The sequence below is a fragment of the Halichoerus grypus genome, chromosome 3 (assembly GCF_964656455.1).
Source record: "Halichoerus grypus chromosome 3, mHalGry1.hap1.1, whole genome shotgun sequence".
Classification (NCBI taxonomy): domain Eukaryota; kingdom Metazoa; phylum Chordata; class Mammalia; order Carnivora; family Phocidae; genus Halichoerus; species Halichoerus grypus.
In genome coordinates, this window is record NC_135714.1 from 70,055,380 (window position 1) to 70,074,576 (window position 19,197).

The window sequence follows — 19,197 nt, forward strand, 5'->3', positions numbered from 1 at the left end:
AGAGAGTAACATCTGATGTGTATTTTAGGAATGATATATTCTGGCAGTAGTGTTGAAGGCTAAGTGGGGAGAGAAGGTTGGCAAGAGAATTCTATTGAAAAAGCACGATGATGTATGAGAAAGAACCTGAACTAAGAGAATGGTAGGGGTTCTAGAAGACCTTGTGATTATTTTTAATTTCCAAAAGGAATTAGATGACGGAAGTGTCAGCTGGGAAGAGGTACAAGATTGACTCTAAATAGAATTTGGTACGTTAAGGATGCATTCTATTAGCCCTAGAGCAGTGGTTTCTAAACTTTCGTGTACAACAGAATCACCTGGACGGCTTGTCGAAATTCCAGTTGTTGGGCCCCACCCACATTTTCTCATTCTACAGGTTTGGGTGGGGCCTGAAAATTTGCAAAAGAATGCAGGAAAGGAGCAACAGGAATCTGGAGGGAAAATGAAAGACAAATAACAAGTTGGTAGAACTTAAACCCAACAACATCATTAAAATAAGTGACTGAACATTTCAATTACAAGGCAACGATCCAGCAGACTGGGCTTCGCCCAACACAATACCCTTACAGTAGATGGATTTTATTTTATTTTAGATGCATTTTAAATATAAAACCATGCATAGGTATAAGGGAAAAGGATAGAATAAGAAATACCCTCAAACAGTAAGCATAAGAAAGCTGGACAGCTACATTAGGATCAAGAGGGCAGAAGTAGAACCAATGGACAACGGCTGTTAGGAAGCCAATTTTAGGTCTGTGGAGCACAGGACTTTCTGGTCCCATCACTGGCCAGCAGTGGGAGGGGCTGCTTTTTAATTACAATAGGTGTCCCTGGAGATTGGCAAAAAAGACTAGGTAGAGAAAGAGCATTCTTGCATAGAGATGTGGATTAGATGACCTTGGTCTCCTTTCTGGAACTAAGATTTGATTATAGTTTATTTTTTTAAAATTTTATTTATTTATTTGAGAGAGAGGGAGCTTATGAGAGAGAGAGCACAAGCAAGGGGAGCAGCAGAGGGAGAGGGAGAAGCAGACTCCTCATTGAGCAGGGAGCCCAATGTGGGGTTCGATCTCAGAACCCTGAGATCATGACCTGAGCTGAAGGCAGCTGCTTAACCAGCTGAGCCACCCAGGTTCACCCCTGATTATAGTTTATTTTTTATAATAATTGTGTGGGGTTTTTTGGTTTTGTTTTGTTTTAAAGACTAGGATGCAGATATGTGTTCATTTTATAAGACTTAGAAGATATTTAAATGCCCAGAATAAGACAAGCCATTTGATCCTTCCATCCAGAAATATCTATGGCTAGCATTTTGGTACAGAGGCCCAGTAAATCTTTTTAATACACATATTTAATTAAATTTTGATGAAGTGGGTTCCTAACAAATGTACCGTATTGCAATTGCTTTTTTTTTTTTTAAACCTTACACTATATTATAATGTCTCCCCATGTCATTAAATATTTTTGTAAAACGGGAGGGTGAAAGCATATTCAACCTAGGGGAAGATAAAGCACTTAGAAACTAGCTGTATAAATTGAAAATAATAGAGGGGCACCTTGGTGGTGCATTTGGTTAACATGTCTGATTCATGGTTTCGGCTCAGGTGGTGGGGTCTCAGGGTCGTGGGATCAAGCTCTGCTCTGGCTCCTCGCTGAGCGCAGTCTGCTTGAGATTCTTGCCCCTCTGCCCTTCCCCCTGTGCACATGGGCCTTCTCTCTGAAAATAAATAAAAATCTTTAAATTGAAAATAATAGAGGGGCGCCTGAGTGGCTCAGTCGGTTGGGCGTCTGCCTTCGGCTCGGGTTGTGATCCCGAGGTCCTGGGATTGAGTCCCAAATCCGGCTCCCTGCTCAGTGGGGAGTCTGCTTCTCACTCTCCCTCTGTCCCTTTCCCCTGCTCATATTCACCCTGCCCCTCTTGCTCTCAAATAAATATAATCTTAAAAAAATAAATTGAAGATAATAGAGCAGTATTTCAAGTGAAGAGATCCCCACCCCTGTGCCCCTGCACCCCTGCATTTTTACTACCTCAGGAGACCTCTGTGATTTAGGTAGTGATTACATGTGGAGAAAGAACCAGGAAAAGGAGTAACTGATCTTTAGTTTGGGTGATGGATACTGGTGGATAACCAAGGAACCACACGGAGAGGAATGGGTTGGATGGAGTTGGGGTCAGATTAATTCTGGCCCTGTTGAGTGTGAGTTGCTGGGAGTCACCATCTGGCCTGTGGCCATTTCTCAGGCCGACTTTGTCTCTTTCCCTCACATCTCTGCCTTATTTATTTGTTTGTTTGTTTGTTTGACAGAGAGAGACACAGAGAGAGAGGGAACACAAGCAGGGGGAGTGGGAGAGGGAGAAGCAGGCTTCCCGCTGAGCAGGGAGCCCGATGTGGGGCTCAATCCCAGGACCCTGGGATGATGACCTGAGCCGAAGGCAGACGCTTAACGACTGAGCCACCCAGGCGCCCCCTCTGCCTTTTTTCTTTCTTTTTTTTTTCACTACTCTACTTCGCATACCACCTGTTACTGTGCACACTCACTGGTTTTGCTAGTCAAAAATTTAAGGAAGCAGGTGTTAAGATGTTTATTGCTGTTCATTACAGTTAAACACATTATAAAGATAATGACATTTTTTAGTTTTATGTTACTCATGTCCCTCCTGATCTGCTAATTGGAAGCCTTTTTAAAATTCTGCCTTCTGCTTTTATTCCCAGGAATGGAACCAGCTCTAGCCTTCCTCTCTCAGTTCTTTCCCATCCCTTCTTTGGGGAGGGAGACATTGTCTCCTTTATAGAGAAAGCGCCCTTTGCAGACTCAAGCAGCAGCTCAGGCTGAATGATAGGTGTCTCTTGGCATCTCCAGGGTGATACACTTTCCACTAAGTGAATGATCCATTTTGGACAGCCTTCCAAGTGCCTTTTCATACCTAGGATCATGTTTCTGGGCAGCTGGGAAGAATGAACTTGGAGTTGTGGAGAGAGGTTTGGGCTGAAGGTTAAACTTTTGGAGAGTCATTGATGATATTGTCCAAGACCACATACAGAGACGGAGAGTTAAGTGAAGTTTTCTAATGTCTTATAATGAATTCCGGATGTGTGAGCAGAAAGAATTATAAAATGAGTTCCCCCCCAGATAGAGTGGCATCCTAAAAGTCCACAGAGGAGACCTTCAAGGAAGGTGGTCACTGGCATTATAAATGAAGCCGACTGCTCTCCATTTAGGAAGTTTGGCTGGGATGGCAGGAGATTGGTGATAGTTTTTTTTTTTTTTTTTTTTTAAGATGTATTTAGTGAGAGCTCGAGCAGGGGGAGGGGCAAAGGGGGAGAGGGCGAAAGAGGGGGAAAGAAGGAGACTCTCAGCTGAGCGGGGAGCCTCATGTGAGGCCTGATGCGGGGCTCCATCTCACGACCCTGAGATCACGACCCGAGCTGAAACCAAGAGTCAGATGCTTAACTGACTGAGCTTCTAAGAAGAGGAGACTGATATGTGGGAGAAATCACTGATTTTAGAACTGAGATAGAGAAAAGTAGATGAGCCTGGAGCATCTTGTAGGACCAGAAGGTAGGGAAGTGCTCAAAAGACAAAAGGATGGGAGCAAATCAAAGGGACAAAGAGCTAACCTGAGAGCACCCAATGGCCAGGGCTGGAACAATTTGATGAATAAAATAAATCATGTAGCACTGAATTATGACCCCAAGGATAAAATAATCATGAGCCCATACTGATATAAAGAAGTGATTATATAAGTTAATAAATGGAGAAGAAGCAAATCTTTCCCACAGAAGAATTCCAGATAGGATGTATAGATACCACCACACTCTATAGGAGGTGGAGTGTAATTCCCTCCTTCCCTTGAAGGGAAAACATCAAATAAACCCAGATTGGTGGAGGAGGGGAGGGAGACATTCCACAGCACACCTGGCCTGAACTCCTCAAAGCTGTGAAGGTCATGAAAAGCCAAGAAAAATGGAGATACTGTCACAGAGTGTAGTTAGTGTGTGATACCCTGGATTGGCTTTTGGAACAGAAAGAGAACATTAATGGAAAAACTGAATTCAAAACAAAGTCTGGAGTTAAAGGAATATACCAGTGTGGATTTCTCAATTTTGGCAAATGACAAATAGAGCTATAAGATGTGAAAATGGGGAAACTGACCAGGGAGGTATATGGGAATTCTTTGCCACTTTTCCGTAAATCTAAAATTATTCTAAAATTAAAAAAATTTTTTTTAGGGCGCCTGTGTGGCTCAGTCATGCCTTCGGCTCAGGTCATGATGCCAGGGTCCTGGGATCAAGTCCCACATTTGGCTCCCTGCTCAGCAGGGAGTCTGCTCCTCCCTCTGCCCCTCACCCTGCTCGTGATCTCTCTCTCTCTCTCTCTCTCAATAAATAAAGTCCAAAAAAAAAATTTTTTTTAAGGCGGTGTGTGTGAGTGTGTGTGTGTGGGGTTTGTGTGTTGTATTGGGGTGGGGTTTTGGAAATTTAAGATTGTTTGCAGGCTGCGAATAAGTCATTGGTATGGAAGGGCAGGCGTCCTGGGGAGGGTGAGGGGGGATGCTCTAACAATGCACAAATAGAAGGAGACATGGAAAAGTGTAAACCAGAAGTAGAGAAAAAGACATTCATTCAGTCAAGAGTGAGCTGAAGTTGGGCAGTAGTCCTAAACGTTTTTGCTTATGTACGGCCCCCCACCCCAACAGAATGTTGCAAAACTGCAAGTCTTCATTTTCAAACCTATGAGAGAAAATCTTCCACCTCATTTTGTAATTCTGTATAGCTAGATAGAGAAGACATGGGCCTTGCTACAGGTCAGTTCCTGTAGTGAGGTTCCTTTAATGAGGAATCATGCATGAATATTTCTTGATGATTTGAGCTCAGGGATTCTCCCACATAGATCTGTTCCTTTGGGGCCTCAGAGTTGTTTACACCCTGGAGCAATGTACCCTTGATTTGGAATGAGTGAGAGGCCTGCTTTTCTTGTTCAGGTAGGGAAAGGCAAGTGGGAAGTGAAAGGAAAGCCTGAAGAGGGAAGTTAGGGCCTTAGAAAGAGATTTACGTGAAACCTTTGCCCTCATACCTCTTGTGAATTTCCTTGGACCCCCCAGTTTGAAGACTACTATAGTAGAGAACCTGAGAGATGTGGAAAAAAGCTTTGGAATAGTGCCTGGTAAAGAAGAGGGTTTTCTCAAGACCAGTGAGGGGAGGACTACTTTGTGTTGAGGTCATAGCTGAAGGGGAAGTCAGTTAATTTCCAGTGATGCTTATGATGCTGTTTGCCCTGCTAGTTCTGCCCTCCTTGGACTGCTCATCTTTTTTCTCCTCCTTTGCCTCTTCTCCCTTTTCCTGTGTCTACTTTATTTGAGATCTTCCAGTGGCAACCTTGAGCGGTCTTCTTTTCATGAAGTGAGTTTTGCAGTGTCCTCATTAAACAACATTCCATTGAAATGAAGTAGTAGTTCATAGGAGATTTGACCTATGTAACTTTTAGACCCAAAATGCTATTAAAGAGTAGAATCATTGAATGACTATTGTGGACCAAATGCATAGTACATTGAATGAGGCATTTTACAGTTTGGATTAAGGCAACCTGTGTAACCTTCCCCCCCCCCTTAATTTCAACTAAGGTATGTTAGATTTTGCATTCTAAATTAAAAAAAAAAATAAAAACGTAAATATATATATATATATATATATATATTTCTAAACATATGTCTGTATATTTTGCCAAATAGATAATGGAGCACTGGAAAGATGATTCTATTTTCACTCTTGGATAACAATATCTAGTACATATTTGTGATTGTACTTACAGTGTGTTACACATGCCATATGTTGTTGCCACTACATGTGTTCAAGTGTCATTTATAAAGGCCGTTAACTTAAAGAGCCAATAAGAAGATAGCCTTGTGATTCAAGAACATAGTTTGGATTGTAAAATAGTCTGTCCCACTCACCTTATAAATTCTACCTTATGTATTAAATCGTGTACCTTTTGGTTTTAGCATACTTGGTCACTGTAGGGTTAATTCAGAAAATGTAGACTGATTAGCATATTCTCACTATACAGAGAAACTTCTTATTTGGTTGTATAGATGATGTTTTGGTGTCATGTAACATCTTTTTATTTTCATTAGCAATTCTTCACTGCACTGGGCAATTAATAAGATAGCTCCAAGTTTTTAAAGGGGCAGTGAAGATTGACAGGTGATCTTACCTCTTAACTTGTAAGCTAAGTTGGGTCTATGAGCTGGTCCAGTTTGAGCATACTTTAGGGCTCAGCAGTTCTTCACCTAAAGTCTACAAAACCTCAGGGGGCTCCTGTGGTGGGTGCCAGGGAGATCATGAACACATCAAAGTATAACAGATGTATGCATGGGGCTTTCTCCTCAAATTTCATCCAAAAACCAAAGAATTTTGTGCCCCTCTATGCCCCCAAAGGTTAAAAATGTTGTCTTTGTTCAGTTTCATTACTGAACAAGTCTGTGGTTAGGACAGTGTGGTGTTTTCAGAACACTTGGAAGTAGTAACACCCATGTTTGTATTGCTGTACTTCAGCCACAGACAGTATCTAATTCCAGAAAATTTCTCTTGCACTTTCCTCTAGTATTTTTAGATCTGTTACAAGTCGAGTATAATCCCGCTTCAGTTTTAAATTACCCTCACTAATTTACAAACAATTTTGACAGCCTGGGTTATCTCAAGGTGTAATCATGATCTGGTGATTCCCTTTTTCCTTTTGGGTAACTGTTTGCTGTATTCTTTCATTTCTTCATATTTAAATAGTGCCAGAATAATTAACACAGTTCACAGAGGAAACATGTAATTTTAGTATTACTGATGTTACATTTCTAGCCTGTGGTAAATGGAGACTGTGAGTAAATGCTCTTATGAAATACTGTTTCATCTTACTTAGATGTCTGATACCAATTTGTTTAAAGCACAGATGATCCTAGTTAGTATTGAGAAGAACAAGAGAAAAACTGGGGGAAATGGCAAGCAGAAAATTCTTAGGAGTAGACTTTTGTCCTGAATTTATACTTTCCTGAATTTATACTTGTTTCCTGAATTTATACTTCCTTGAAGGTTTATCACTCTACTATGAATATATGCATGCAGTGGTATTTTATTGTTTGATAGAGGTCGCTGACAATGAAGATACATGTGGTCCAACCGTGATCCATAAAATGATCCAGGGATTATAAACCAATAGTGAATCAAAAAGCTCTTAACATTCATTTCTAAATATGCATGATCTAGGGAAGTTGTTCTCACTTAGAAGCAGACAAGTACTACCTGGAGAATGTGCTGAAATGCATATCCCTGGGATCTCAACCCACAAGGACTTTGATTCAGTAGTTCTAGACTCCACTGGTTTTTTTTTTTTTTTTTAAGATTTTATTTATTTACTTGACACAGAGAGAGAGACAGCGAGAGAGGGAACACAGCAGGAGGAGTGGGAGAGGGAGAAGCAGGCTTCCCGCCAAGCAGGGAGACCGATGCGGGGCTCGATCCCAGGACCCTGAGATCATGACCTGAGCCAAAGGCAGACGCCCAACGACTGAGCCATCCAGGCGCCTCTCCACTGTTTTTAACACAAGTCCCAGGTGATCTGACCATATTTTTTCAAAGCTGATGTAGATGCTAAGGGACTAGTTATAAGAATATTACCTGTAATGCAAGAGAAGCCATGATGAGTGTGGAGAGGTGAGGGGGACAATGAAGTATTAGCAAATGACATGGAAAAGTTTGTGCCCCACAATTATATTAAGAACCCCAAAGAGTTTTATATATATGGGTTTTATCTATTGATACTTACTGTATTAAAAATTAAAATTGAGGGACGCCTGGGTGGCTCAGTCAGTTAGGCATGTACCTGTGGTTCAGGTCATTATCCCAGGGTCCTGGGATCAAGTCCTGCATCGGACTCCTTGCTCAGTGGGGAGCCTGCTTCTCCCTCTGTCTGCTGCTCCCCCTGCTTGTGCTCACTCTCTCTCTCTCTCTCTGACAAATAAATCAAATATTTTATTAAGAAAATTAAAATTGAGGGGCACCCTGGTGGCTCAGTCGTTAAGCATCTGCTTTTGGCTCAGTTCATGATCCCAGGATCCTGGGATTGAGCCCCGCATTGGGCTCCCTGCTCAGTGGGGAGCCTGCTTCTCCCTCTGCCGCTCCCCCTGCTTATGTTCCCTCTCTCGCTGTGTCTCTGTCAAATAAATAAATAAAATCTTTTAAAAAAATTAAAATTGAGATATTTAAAATGTTAAATATTTAAAATAATAAACCCATTATTAATTTAAATACTTTCTTACTGAAAAAAAAACTATTTCCAAAATAAAATAAATTAGTAACAGTTATGGCATTATTTTATGTTTATACAAATCTCTTTACTGTTAACACAATAGAAAGTTAATACAAGTGAAGGCAGCTGGTTTCTTATATATGCTTCTGTATTCAATCTGCTGCAATGTTGTTTTGGTTGAAATCTATGAAGAAGATCCAGCCTTACACAGAAAAGGGGGGCAGTATTTTCATGCCTCCTTTGATATTATACCAAAACTCTACAAGTCATATTTTCTTAAAGCTTAGTTGCAATGCGGAATCTGAAATCCTGTCACTGAGGTGTTTTGTTTTGTTTTTTTACTTTGATACATTAGAATCCGTTGATCTGTCTTATACTTTCCGTGAATCTTCTGCCCATGCATGACTTTGTACCAAATAGAAGATATTGGTCACGAAGTTATGCAGATCTTCTAAAATCACATTTATTTCCCTCATCTTGTTTACTGGAGCCCAGGAGTGCAAGAACACCTGACGGGGAGGGGCCCAAACAGACCAGGTTCTGCCACTTGCCACTAAAAATATCTGAAGGCCGAGAGACCAGTGGTGGTGAAACAAGGAAGGAATTTCAGTGAGGTCAGCAGTGGGAAGACAGAAGACTTAATGTCCTAAGAATGCCTCCAAGGTGCTGAGAATACGTCTAAGTTTATGTGGGGAAACCGCAGAACAAAGATCAGTAGGGTACCTGCTGCAGCAGCAAAGGTCTGCTGGACTGTTGTCTTGGCGTCAATCATGTGGGGTCTTGCTGGTGCCAGGGGAGTAGTTTATTGCTTGAGGGGGTAGTTTTGGTTCCCACCATGGGATGTTTTGCCTGCTGGGTTTTTGCCTGAGTTAACAGATAAGCTGGAGGGGAAAACAAGGCCATTAAGAGGAAAAGGTTGAAGGCAAAATGGAGTCAGGGCAATGCCTGGGTCCTCCTTCAAATCCTCGCTGTCACGCCATCATTCCATTTCAATGGAAGGAGGAGGGACGACAGTCATAACTACTTCCCGCGGACCAAGGATAATGTAGGAATTCTGGAATGGAAGATTTTGACAGGTTAGGAGAATTTTGTTTCTTGTGTTCCCGCTGAGGAGGACAAAAAGGGCATCTCCGAGCTAGTACAAGCGTGGGCTTCTGTGTGACAAATACAAAGTCAGACAACAACCAAAGAGAAGAACAAGAAATATAGCAATGCTTAACAGGGCATATTTCCGTTTAAAAGGAATCAAATTTAGTCAACTGCTGAAAGGATATAGAACTAGGGCATCCCTGGCAGTTATGTGTTTGTTTAAATCTTTCACGGCTTCCGTTACATTTTTTTGAGTAATTTGGAATAGAGACATAACATTCTATTCTAATGAGAGGACAGGTTCCTCGTTGGGCTGCAGTCAAAATGTCAAGGATCACCCAGTTTTGAAGGGCTACCTTTTGCATTTGTGTGGTTTCATCATTTAGGAGAGTGACTGCGTGCTGCGTTTACATAAAGGTGGCTGTTGTATACTTGGCTAAAGCCCTGCACATCGATAGAGGCAGTTCCTGGGACAAATATGGCTAAGGGATAAAACCATCAAGAAGCCCTCTTTGCCTGATGTTGAGCTTTAACAATATCCCAGTTATGAGAAATCACTGGGATTTAACTTTAATTTAATCGGTGGAAGATAACTTATCCCAAGTGCATCAGCTAATCCAATCATAAGGAAGGTAAAGCCATCCATTATTTTCCACAAGTCTGTAGCTAACCCCATAGAGTGGGGTACACTTGGCCTGTAAGGAGCGATTTTTGCCCTCCCAGCCACATAGAATCCGTCAAGGTGATAGTTGAGTTACACAACTGTCAGGAAGTTGATACCATTGCCTGAGATGATCCCTGAATACTATCTAGCTTTTTATTACATGGGGGGGGGGCAGCTTTACTCCATTAAACTTGCTCAGCAGTTAGCTACTCAGTTCCACCGTGTAATTCATTTCCCACACGCGGGGTGGGGGTAGTGGGGGGTGGTGGTGGTGTTTATCTGTTCCTTTACTAAGGCAAACACATGTTGATGAGCTGCAACTTCCCACCAGGGGAACAGAGTATACCCAAAGAAATATTCACCTCCATCTCATATTTCCCCAGGGAGGTCCTATGTGACCTGTGTGAATAATTTGAGAGAGCTAGTCTGATGGGCAACCTCAGACTTAATGTGGACTGAGAAGGGAGTGGTAAGAACTCCTAACGAGCAAGTACCTCCCATTGTCCAGCTGTTCAGTCATATGCCCATGGGTCCTTTTACTATCCCCACAGAGTAACAGGCTTGAAGATTGTCTGTACATGAGTTATTGTGACATTTCTCTGAAGTTTACCTCAAGCTGTGTAGGTTAGGTGAACAACAAACCTTTAAAGACAATCAAAACTAGAATCTAACATCCCCAAAAGTGTGTTATTGAGACATAATTTTTCTCTCTAAAATCACCCTCATTTCCAACAAAGATAGCCAACTTAAGACTAGTTTGTAAAACAAGTCCAGTTTTAACAAACTTGGCCTAATTATTTACATAAGCACAGGAAGAAAAGTAATTGGTCATATAAGTTCTTTTAAATCTGCTTTGCTGGAACTTTTTTTTTTTTTTTTGACACACAGAGAGAGAGCATAAGTGGGGAGCAGCAGAGGGAGAGGGAGAAACAGGCTCCCCACTGGGCAGGGAACCCGATGCGGGGCTCGATCCCAGGACCCTGGGATCATAACCTGAGCTGAAGGCAGATGCTCAACTGATTGAGCCACCCAGGCGCCCTTTGCTGGAATTTTTGAATAAGGAATTTCAGACTGAACTTTTAATAGCCTCTCAAGGCGAGAAGTCAAGCCATATACTTGCCATCAGATCCTACTGCAATACCTGTAGATTTGAGTGAATTCCTCTCTTCTTGAGGTTCCCCAAGTATCATAAGTTTCCTGCATCTGCCAGGAAGTGACATTCTTGACTCACTTGGTAAGGCTGCTGGGAACTCTGTAAGCAAAGTATTGGGGAACATCTCCAAGGGGGTCTATTGGCTCCATAAAATCAATTTCAGTTCCTTAAAGCTGTGTGGTCATATCTGAGTCTATGTATGTCTCTCTCAGATATGACATTCCACTCAAAGCCTTGGTAATATAACCAGTGTTTCCAATGGTGTTCCGTTATAAGGAGAACAGATTCTTACTGAACTTATGTAAACAATTATAATTGTTATGAAAGAAAGAATACTCACTGAGAGTTTCTGAATTCTAGAGGGTTCAGATAGGGAGAAAAGATTAATGTTTCCATTTGTTCACAAAGGACTATTTTATCATATTTCTGTAAGTCATAGATATTTTAAGAGAAAAAATGTCCTTAAATCTGGAAGGGAAAAAAAAATCTGGAAGAGCAAACATTAGAGAACCAGCAGTGTTTCAAAGGAGAGTCATAAAAACTGTAATCATCTTCCTCAATTCATTCATTTCCTTGTTATTAAATCTTGTTCTGTTTGAATGCTACGTTTCCATTAGTTTTGGAAATTCTTATGCAGTTTAGTTTTGTGATCTTAAGGATATCAGAAACCTGTATTTGTCAGAAGTCCTTTTCATGAATTTCCTTGAAGATGAAACACGTTTTGGGAGAGCATCAAATACAATAATTGTAAATGACAAAAGACTCAAAGATGGACCTGGTTAAAGATCTGATGAGAGTTCATTATAATGCAATTGACAAGGAGATCCAGTTCTTTCTGTGACCCATGGCATTTCAATAAGTAGAATGTCAAGTGATGACCTTATACCGGGACATACTAAAACTTTAAGAATTTCATATAATTTCTAGGACAGAGGGACACCTGGGTGGCTTAGTCAGTTAAGCATCTGCCTTCGGCTCAGGTCATGATCCCGGCGTCCGGGAATCGGGAATCTTACTGGCATCGGGGCTCCCTGGTCAGCGGGGAGCCTGCTTCTCCCTCTGCCCTTTCCCCTGCTCATTCTCTCTTTCACTTTCTCTCTCAAATAAATAAATAAAATCTTTAAAAAAAAATTTCTAGGACAGTTACAGCATTTGCCCATGCAATTTAACCTAAGGAGGTTTATCATCATTTGTTTGACAATGCTTCCCATGTAACTTAACATACCAAATAAACAAGCCTAATTAGTCAAAAAGACTTCATTTAGAATTTGAATTTTGGGGAAGTTTTGTTAAAAACCTCAGGTTTTTTTTTTTATTTTTTTTTTTAAAAGCCTCAGGTTTTAAAGCAACATGCCTAGATAGAATTAAAAATCATTATAAAACATAACATTTAATTATCTATTTAATCAAAGTGGCAATAAGAGATTCTACAGAAGGTTACATAGTTGCTAGCAAAACTTAGCTCCTTTAATAATGAGAAATTTTAACCTTCTTAAGTAATCAAAGACCTGATAAAGACAAAATGTAGAAACTTTGGTTTTCTGGGCAGATAAAGAAAAAAAACTTTATAATAACTTATCAAGGGTAGACCAATAATCTAAGAAAACATTGCCATTTTAACAGAAAGAAAAAACAACCCCAAATTCCAATCTTATACCAGTGTTCTTTTAAAATTCATTCATTCCAATCTTAGTCCTGAACACGCACAAAACTGTTTTCCAAAGATTCCCCTTCACAAACCTTCCACAGGGGTTTGGTTTTTGTTTTTGTTTTTGTTTAGATTCATATTTTATCCTAAGTTTTTTCTCTCTAACCAGTCTCATCCTGGGACAAAATTACTTTCTTTTTCCTCAGCAAAAATGTACTCCCATTCTCCTAACCTTTCTTATCAAAAACACATCTTACTTTCTCTACATAGAGAGTGGCTCTCCTTATCATGTCTAGCAGTCTTAATTACGTGTATCCGAATTCTCTTAGAAACCTTAGTCTCCAGTGAAAACTTTACTGACTGTGAACTGTTACCCCAGAATTCTTTAGGTGGCAAATTTATGAATATATTTCATAATTTTTAGGAACGTGTTTTTTCATAGTACAACTTTCATTGAAGCATAAAATATGTTTACTAGTAGACCCAACTATCTTTAGTTTCTTTGTAATAAGAAGCCAAAAGCAGATAAACCTGTGTCTAGTAATTAATGTTTCAGTATTTTATTTTATTTGGAAAAGACTTGCATATACAATGAGTTCAAACCAATTTGTTATTTAACTAACGGAATTTCAAAGTTAGGTTACCAAAGATTTTGAAAGCTATTTAAAAGTTTACTTATAGGGGCGCCTGGATGGCTCAGTTGGTTAAACGTCTGACTCTTGATCTCAGCTCAGGTCATGATCTCAGGCCCCATGGCTGCCTCCGGGCTCAGTGGGGGATTCTTTCGCTCTCCCTCTGCACTCCCCTCCCCCCCCACTCTTGAGTGCGCTCTCACTCTCTCTCTTTCTCAAATAAATCTTACCAAAAAAAGTTTACCTGTAAACCTTTTTAAAAATCTACTTGCTTTTAACAATTACCCATGAAAACTTCATGAGAGAGACTAAATTAGCCATCACTTTGAGTCATCTTTTTGCTGACAAATTGCAACAGAGATAACATGAGCTTATTTGACCTTGAATAAACCTTGGTAGGATGAGTTTTATATTTAACTCTGATAACTCTAAAGACATGTCTTTTTTAATTAAACCAACAACATTGAATTAGTTTTGATACGGGTATGCTGCACCTGTGTCCACTAAACAGTCCATCACTTTGTTCCCCACTGTCAGTTTTACCTGGGGCTCCTGTGGGGAAATCTGAAGTGGGTGGGTTGAGTCTAGGGGAGCCCCTGGACGCCTTCATGCTGATTTGGGAGGTTACCTCAGTTCGAACCTCATATAGAGGGGGCCCAAAAGCTTGGGGTGCTTTGGCACCGGAAGCACCAAGGATAATGAAGGAGCCACCTGTGCGAGCCAAACGAGTGGTGATATAGGAACAGGAGGGGGTGGAGGGGTGGTGGCAGAGGTGGCAGGGGTGCCCCCAGCAAGGCTGGAGGTAGATTCGAAGTTTGGACTAACATTTATCTCCATCTCCTGTCTCTTCCCCTTGCAAAACAGACTTTTTTCTCTGGTTGCTTTTTAGCCCTCTACATCATTTATTCAAAATATGTCCTAATGGATTTTCTTTGGAAACAGAAGTATCTCCCATCTTCCTAGGCAAAGGTTCAGAAAGAACACAGAAGAAACACTAAATGAAGCTCAGAGTACCTCTGTTAGCATTCATTCTTTCCCAAAAGTCGGGGCTTCACTGGCTGAACCAAACAGCTTCTAGACAAGCTAAGAGAGCCAAATCAAAACCCCCTCTTTGGGGGTGGTCACTGAATGGTAGGAAGAACTCTAAGAGAGCCATTCAGTACCATCTTTCCTCTGAGCTTAACATATACACAGGCCAGGTGGTGGAACAGTAAAATACCATCTTCTTTTTAGTCATAGGTTCATAGCTAAAAATAGACTAGTCAGCCAATATTCTCCTTAGGGGGCTGTGAGAAGGTATAGAAATAGCACTTCCCATTCTTACACAAACTTCAAGAGATCTTACAAACACATATCCTGACTTCCCTACTTGCCACTCGTCTCTTCTCCTTTTCTAATGGTACCTCTAATGATGAATTCTATAAATTCCTTGTTGCAAATCATATGAACGAGCCACGCAAGCTCAAAATGGTTCCCAGGAGCTCAGACAACAGGAAACTAGGGAAGGACAGGGTCCAGCATGCACTAAGGAGGAACTTACCAGGAACCAAATCTTTCAGGGCCCACTTACTCCTCAGTTCATTTCTCTGCTTCGCCAAACGTGGCTAAGGCAGTTCGTGCCTATCTGGGCCGAGTGGAAAGGAGTGTCCCCAAAACAAGTTTTGGCAGCTGTCAGGGACTGTTCTCCTCACTCTCCCTGCCTGAGGTCCGTAGTGGTTGTCTCCCACCCGTCATAGTCCCTGATTTGGGAAATGAACGGGCGAGCCCTGAGCGCCCTGCCTCCAGCTGCTCCATCCGGGGATCCCAAGAGGGCTGGACAAAACGGAAGCACAGCTTCTGGCCGGCTCACCAGAAAATGTGTTACTGGAGCCCAAGGGTGCAGGAGCACCTGACCCCTGGGGGGGGGGGCAGGCGGCAAACACACCAGGTTCTGCCACTCACTGCTAACGAAATCTAAAGGATTAGAGACCAGGGGTGGTGAAACAAGAAAGGAATTCATTTCAGTGAAGCCAGCACCAGGAAGACAGTGGGCTAATGTCCTAAGAACTGTCTCCAAGGTGCTGAGAATACGTCTAAGTTTATATAGGGAAAACGCAGAACCAAGATTGGTGGGTACTCTGCAGCTGAGCAGCAAAAGGTCAGGTTGATTATTGTCTTGGGGGTCAATCTTGCAGGGTCTTGCTGGTGTCAGGGCAGCCAGCCCTTGTTTCTTGAGGGGGTAGTTTCGGTTTCCATCACTGGATGTTTTGCCCACTGGGTCCCTTGCCTGAGTTAACAGATAAAGCTGAAGGGGGGGAAACACAACAATTAAGAGGAACAGATTTGAAGGCAAAATGGAGTCAGTCAAGGCTATAACTGGGTCCTCCTTCAATCTCACTGGAAAAAGTCTTTTAATTGTTGGGAAGCTATAAAGCTCACAGTGGCAGATGTAAAGTTTTCCAGAATGCTTGAAAGCTCAAATCTTATCATTGGCAATAAATACTGTCAGTTGTTTTCCTTGAGGAAACAGACTCACTTTGTTCATTTTTGAGAAAATGACTGCCAAAAACCCAAGTCAGAAAAACCACAGTTCATCAGTTGTTCTTGCACGTAAAAATGGTAGTCCGTGGAAAAAAAAAAAAAACACAAACAGCTGGTTTATCTCGCAACTCAATTACACACGTGCTTTTCTTCCAGACGATTGTACTTCACTCTGCAGGAGCAGAGTGGTTCGTGTGTACTTCTCATTTTATCACAACGTCACAAAAAACGTCAAAAACTTCTGCTCGAGGCCTTGTTGAGTTTTAACAAAAGTAGTAATTCCTACTGCTTGCTTCATTAAGGACCTTCTTAAAGGACACTTGTTTCAACCGCTAGTGTGTGGTGGTGGAGAATGCGGTGTCACTAGTTCTGTTTGCAGCCACTGCCTTGGTTGGTGCTAAGGCGCCTGCAGTTACCCCACAGTTGCTTTTGCAACATTAGTGCAAATGTCAGCACAGTGAAAAAGATAGATCATATCTTTGTGTTACTCTAAAAATAGTTTTGACCTCTGAGAAGTTCTTGGGGACTCCCAGGAGTCCACTAATCACACTTTGAGAATCACACATAAAGATGCATTGGGCCTTCCTCCCAGCATTGTATTTTTTCTTGCCAGAGGTCAACACGTCTATTCCATGGCTTGTTAGTAATACAGTCTGGACTATCTGTTTGTGAGGTGGACAACACTGCAACGGTTCCAGGTAGAACTGAGGAGTCTCCAGGACAGGCATTCATTCTTTTAAGAGTTTCCAGTTCGTCGTACATTGTGCTTGCTGGATCCCCGGGAGATACTGTAGCACAGCCTCCCTCCATCTCTGCCCACCTAAGGTTTGTCCTGCTTACCTTTAGGCACTGTTTAAATGCTTCCCTGGTCCTCTTAGTACGACCCGTTTTCTCGTTTGTACTTCTTACATAGTGTTTACTACATTGTTGGTTTGCATCCTCAGTGATTGTTTTTTAAATGCCAACCCCAAAATGAGTTAGTTTACTCTGTAATCTGTATGTTGTCCAAAAAAGGGAAGGGCGTTTTTGTAAATGTTTTCTCAATGTAATGAAATCAAAACTGAAAGCGAACAAAGTAAAACAAGGGTGCGTTAGTTGCACATTTCCTGACGGCAAGCATTGGAATGATCTAAAGTAGCGACCGTGGTTTACTGCTGGTGGTTTTATTCCTTGCTCACTGCAGCCTCTTGGGGCCCAATATTCAACAAATATTCAAATTGGAGCTGGAGTTCTGAGCGGCCGGGTACTGTGTGTTCCCGCGGTGTGTTTGTACATTGTTTAAAACCTGGCAAGAGAGCACTAGCCAGGAGCCTGCAGGCGGGGCTCGGCCGCGAGCGAGCGAGCAGGGCTGCGCCGGCGCTCGGGCTAGGTGCCCCCGCCCGGCGCAGCCTCCGGCTCGGGCCGGCGGAGCGCCGTGCCCATTTAAGGAGGCGGACCGTACCACCAGAACTTTCTTGACAGGGGGTGTTCAGGCGAACTCGGACAACTTTCACTGAGCCAAAAGACGATTTCGCTTCTCTTCTAACGCTGGCCCGAGTCCTAGTGCCGCTCGGTGGGAGCTGTGCGCTGGTGGGCTGTGGACGTGGGCTTCTTGGGTTTCCCTTCTGCGAAATCGCCCCGAGGGATCTCACTGGCTCTGAATTCGGACGCGACGTTCCCCGAGCTGGTCCAAAGTGTAGTTCGCCTGCAGAGGCCCCAGTGCCCGGATGTCCATCAGGATTAGTGCGAGCCAATACGGTCGGAGCCCGAGGCTGCGCTGAGGACGCCCGGGCTCGGGAGCAGGTAGTCCCGCAACACCGGGGAGTCGCGCAGGGGAGACCGTCCCCGCCCGGCCCCGGCAAATGGTGAGCGCGGCGCTGGCAGAAGGGCCGCGGGTTGAAGGCTCCGATGGACAGAAGTCCTTGAGCTCTGTAAACTGAATTATGGCAGCCCAGTCAAGGTAAGCCGGGCACCGAGAGAAACTTTTTTAAATGTGTTTGTGGCTAGGGGAATTGAAGGTTGCGGGCAGGGGTGGGGGAGGGAGGGTTGGGGTGCTGCGAGGAAGACCGGCAGGAAGCAGCTTTGTCATTGCTTTCTCATCATTCCCGATGCTGTGGGTCACTACTTAACGTCAGATTTAAAAACAAAAACAAAAAAACAGTTGGGAGAGCATACTGGGTAATTCCTGCAGAGTAGAGGGGTTGAGTTAAAGTTAAAAGTTAAATTCCTTCCGTCTTCCAAAATAATTATTTTCGGAGGAATTAAGTTGTTTTAACTTGTTTGCCTTTCCCGAATTTTAATTTAGTTTCTTTGTGCACCTCCCTTTGGTTCTCCGGATTTGGGGGTGGCGGGGAGCTAGTATTTTGATCGGAATTTTAGAAATCACTTAATGTAAAAACAGCTCGCCTTGGAGAAGGTGGTCGAGAATTTGGCAGGGGAGTGATCGAAAATTTTACTGCTGAAATGTATTCCACATAAAACGGCACAGCTTGCGGAGAATCTGCTGAGTAGGCAAAGACTGGGAATGTACCGGGGTTGGTGAGGGGAGAGGATAATGAACTGCAGTTGCTGTCAGAGGAACGCTATTGTAAGAACCTCAAGCTCTGACTTTCCATGGTTGGTTCCTTTTTTTTTTTTTTTTTTTTTGGTAATGAGTGTTAAGGAGTGATGACAAGGCATCAGTCAGTGATCATTACACGACTGAGACTGTTGTGTGTGAGTTCATTTTAGTTGTGACAGCAGTTGGCGCTAAGGGAAACTTAGAGTTATATAATAAGTTCTTTTTTAACTTTTAGTTTTACTAGAAAGCAGTTTGGTGTCACCTATTTAAAGTAATAGGGCTCTTCGAGTTGATATTTGATGTAGTACAGTGATTTGGGGATGTCTTAGAAGGCTAACTACGTTTCAGGTCTGAAAACCCAGGTGTACCACTAAAAGAAATAGATGCCCCAGTGCTGAAGTTGAAATTCAAGATTTTTTCCTAAGAGAACTTTCTAGGAAGAGAACCAACTACTCCATATAGTGCACCATCTGCTTTATATATTTAATCCTCTCAACTCTGTGGTTTATCCCCTGCCCCATGTTCTTGGTTGTTCTAAGAAAGGGGTTCTTGGGACCAAGTAGTGGGAAAACTTAGATGAGAAGCAAAAGTGGCATCTTTGTTTGCTAACCTCTAATGAAATTTAACTGCCAAGGGGGTCTTTGGAATAAAGCC

General features: G+C 42.4%; 1 protein-coding gene across 18 annotated transcripts in view; it reads left to right on the plus strand.

Moving 5' to 3' along the window:
* AFF1 (ALF transcription elongation factor 1) overlaps positions 1-19,197 on the plus strand; it is a 238,085-nt gene that overhangs the window by 92,237 nt on the left and 126,651 nt on the right. The window contains exon 1 of one of the 18 annotated variants that reach the window (XM_078068923.1): positions 17,449-17,943. The exons of 16 other annotated variants lie outside the window; for them this stretch is intronic. In XM_078068923.1, the coding sequence (XP_077925049.1) occupies positions 17,927-17,943 (17 nt within the window). In that variant the 5' untranslated portion in view covers positions 17,449-17,926. Of the gene's footprint in view, positions 1-17,448; positions 17,944-19,197 lie in introns of those variants that run through there. One more of the 18 variants, XM_078068924.1, reaches the window with a different exon arrangement.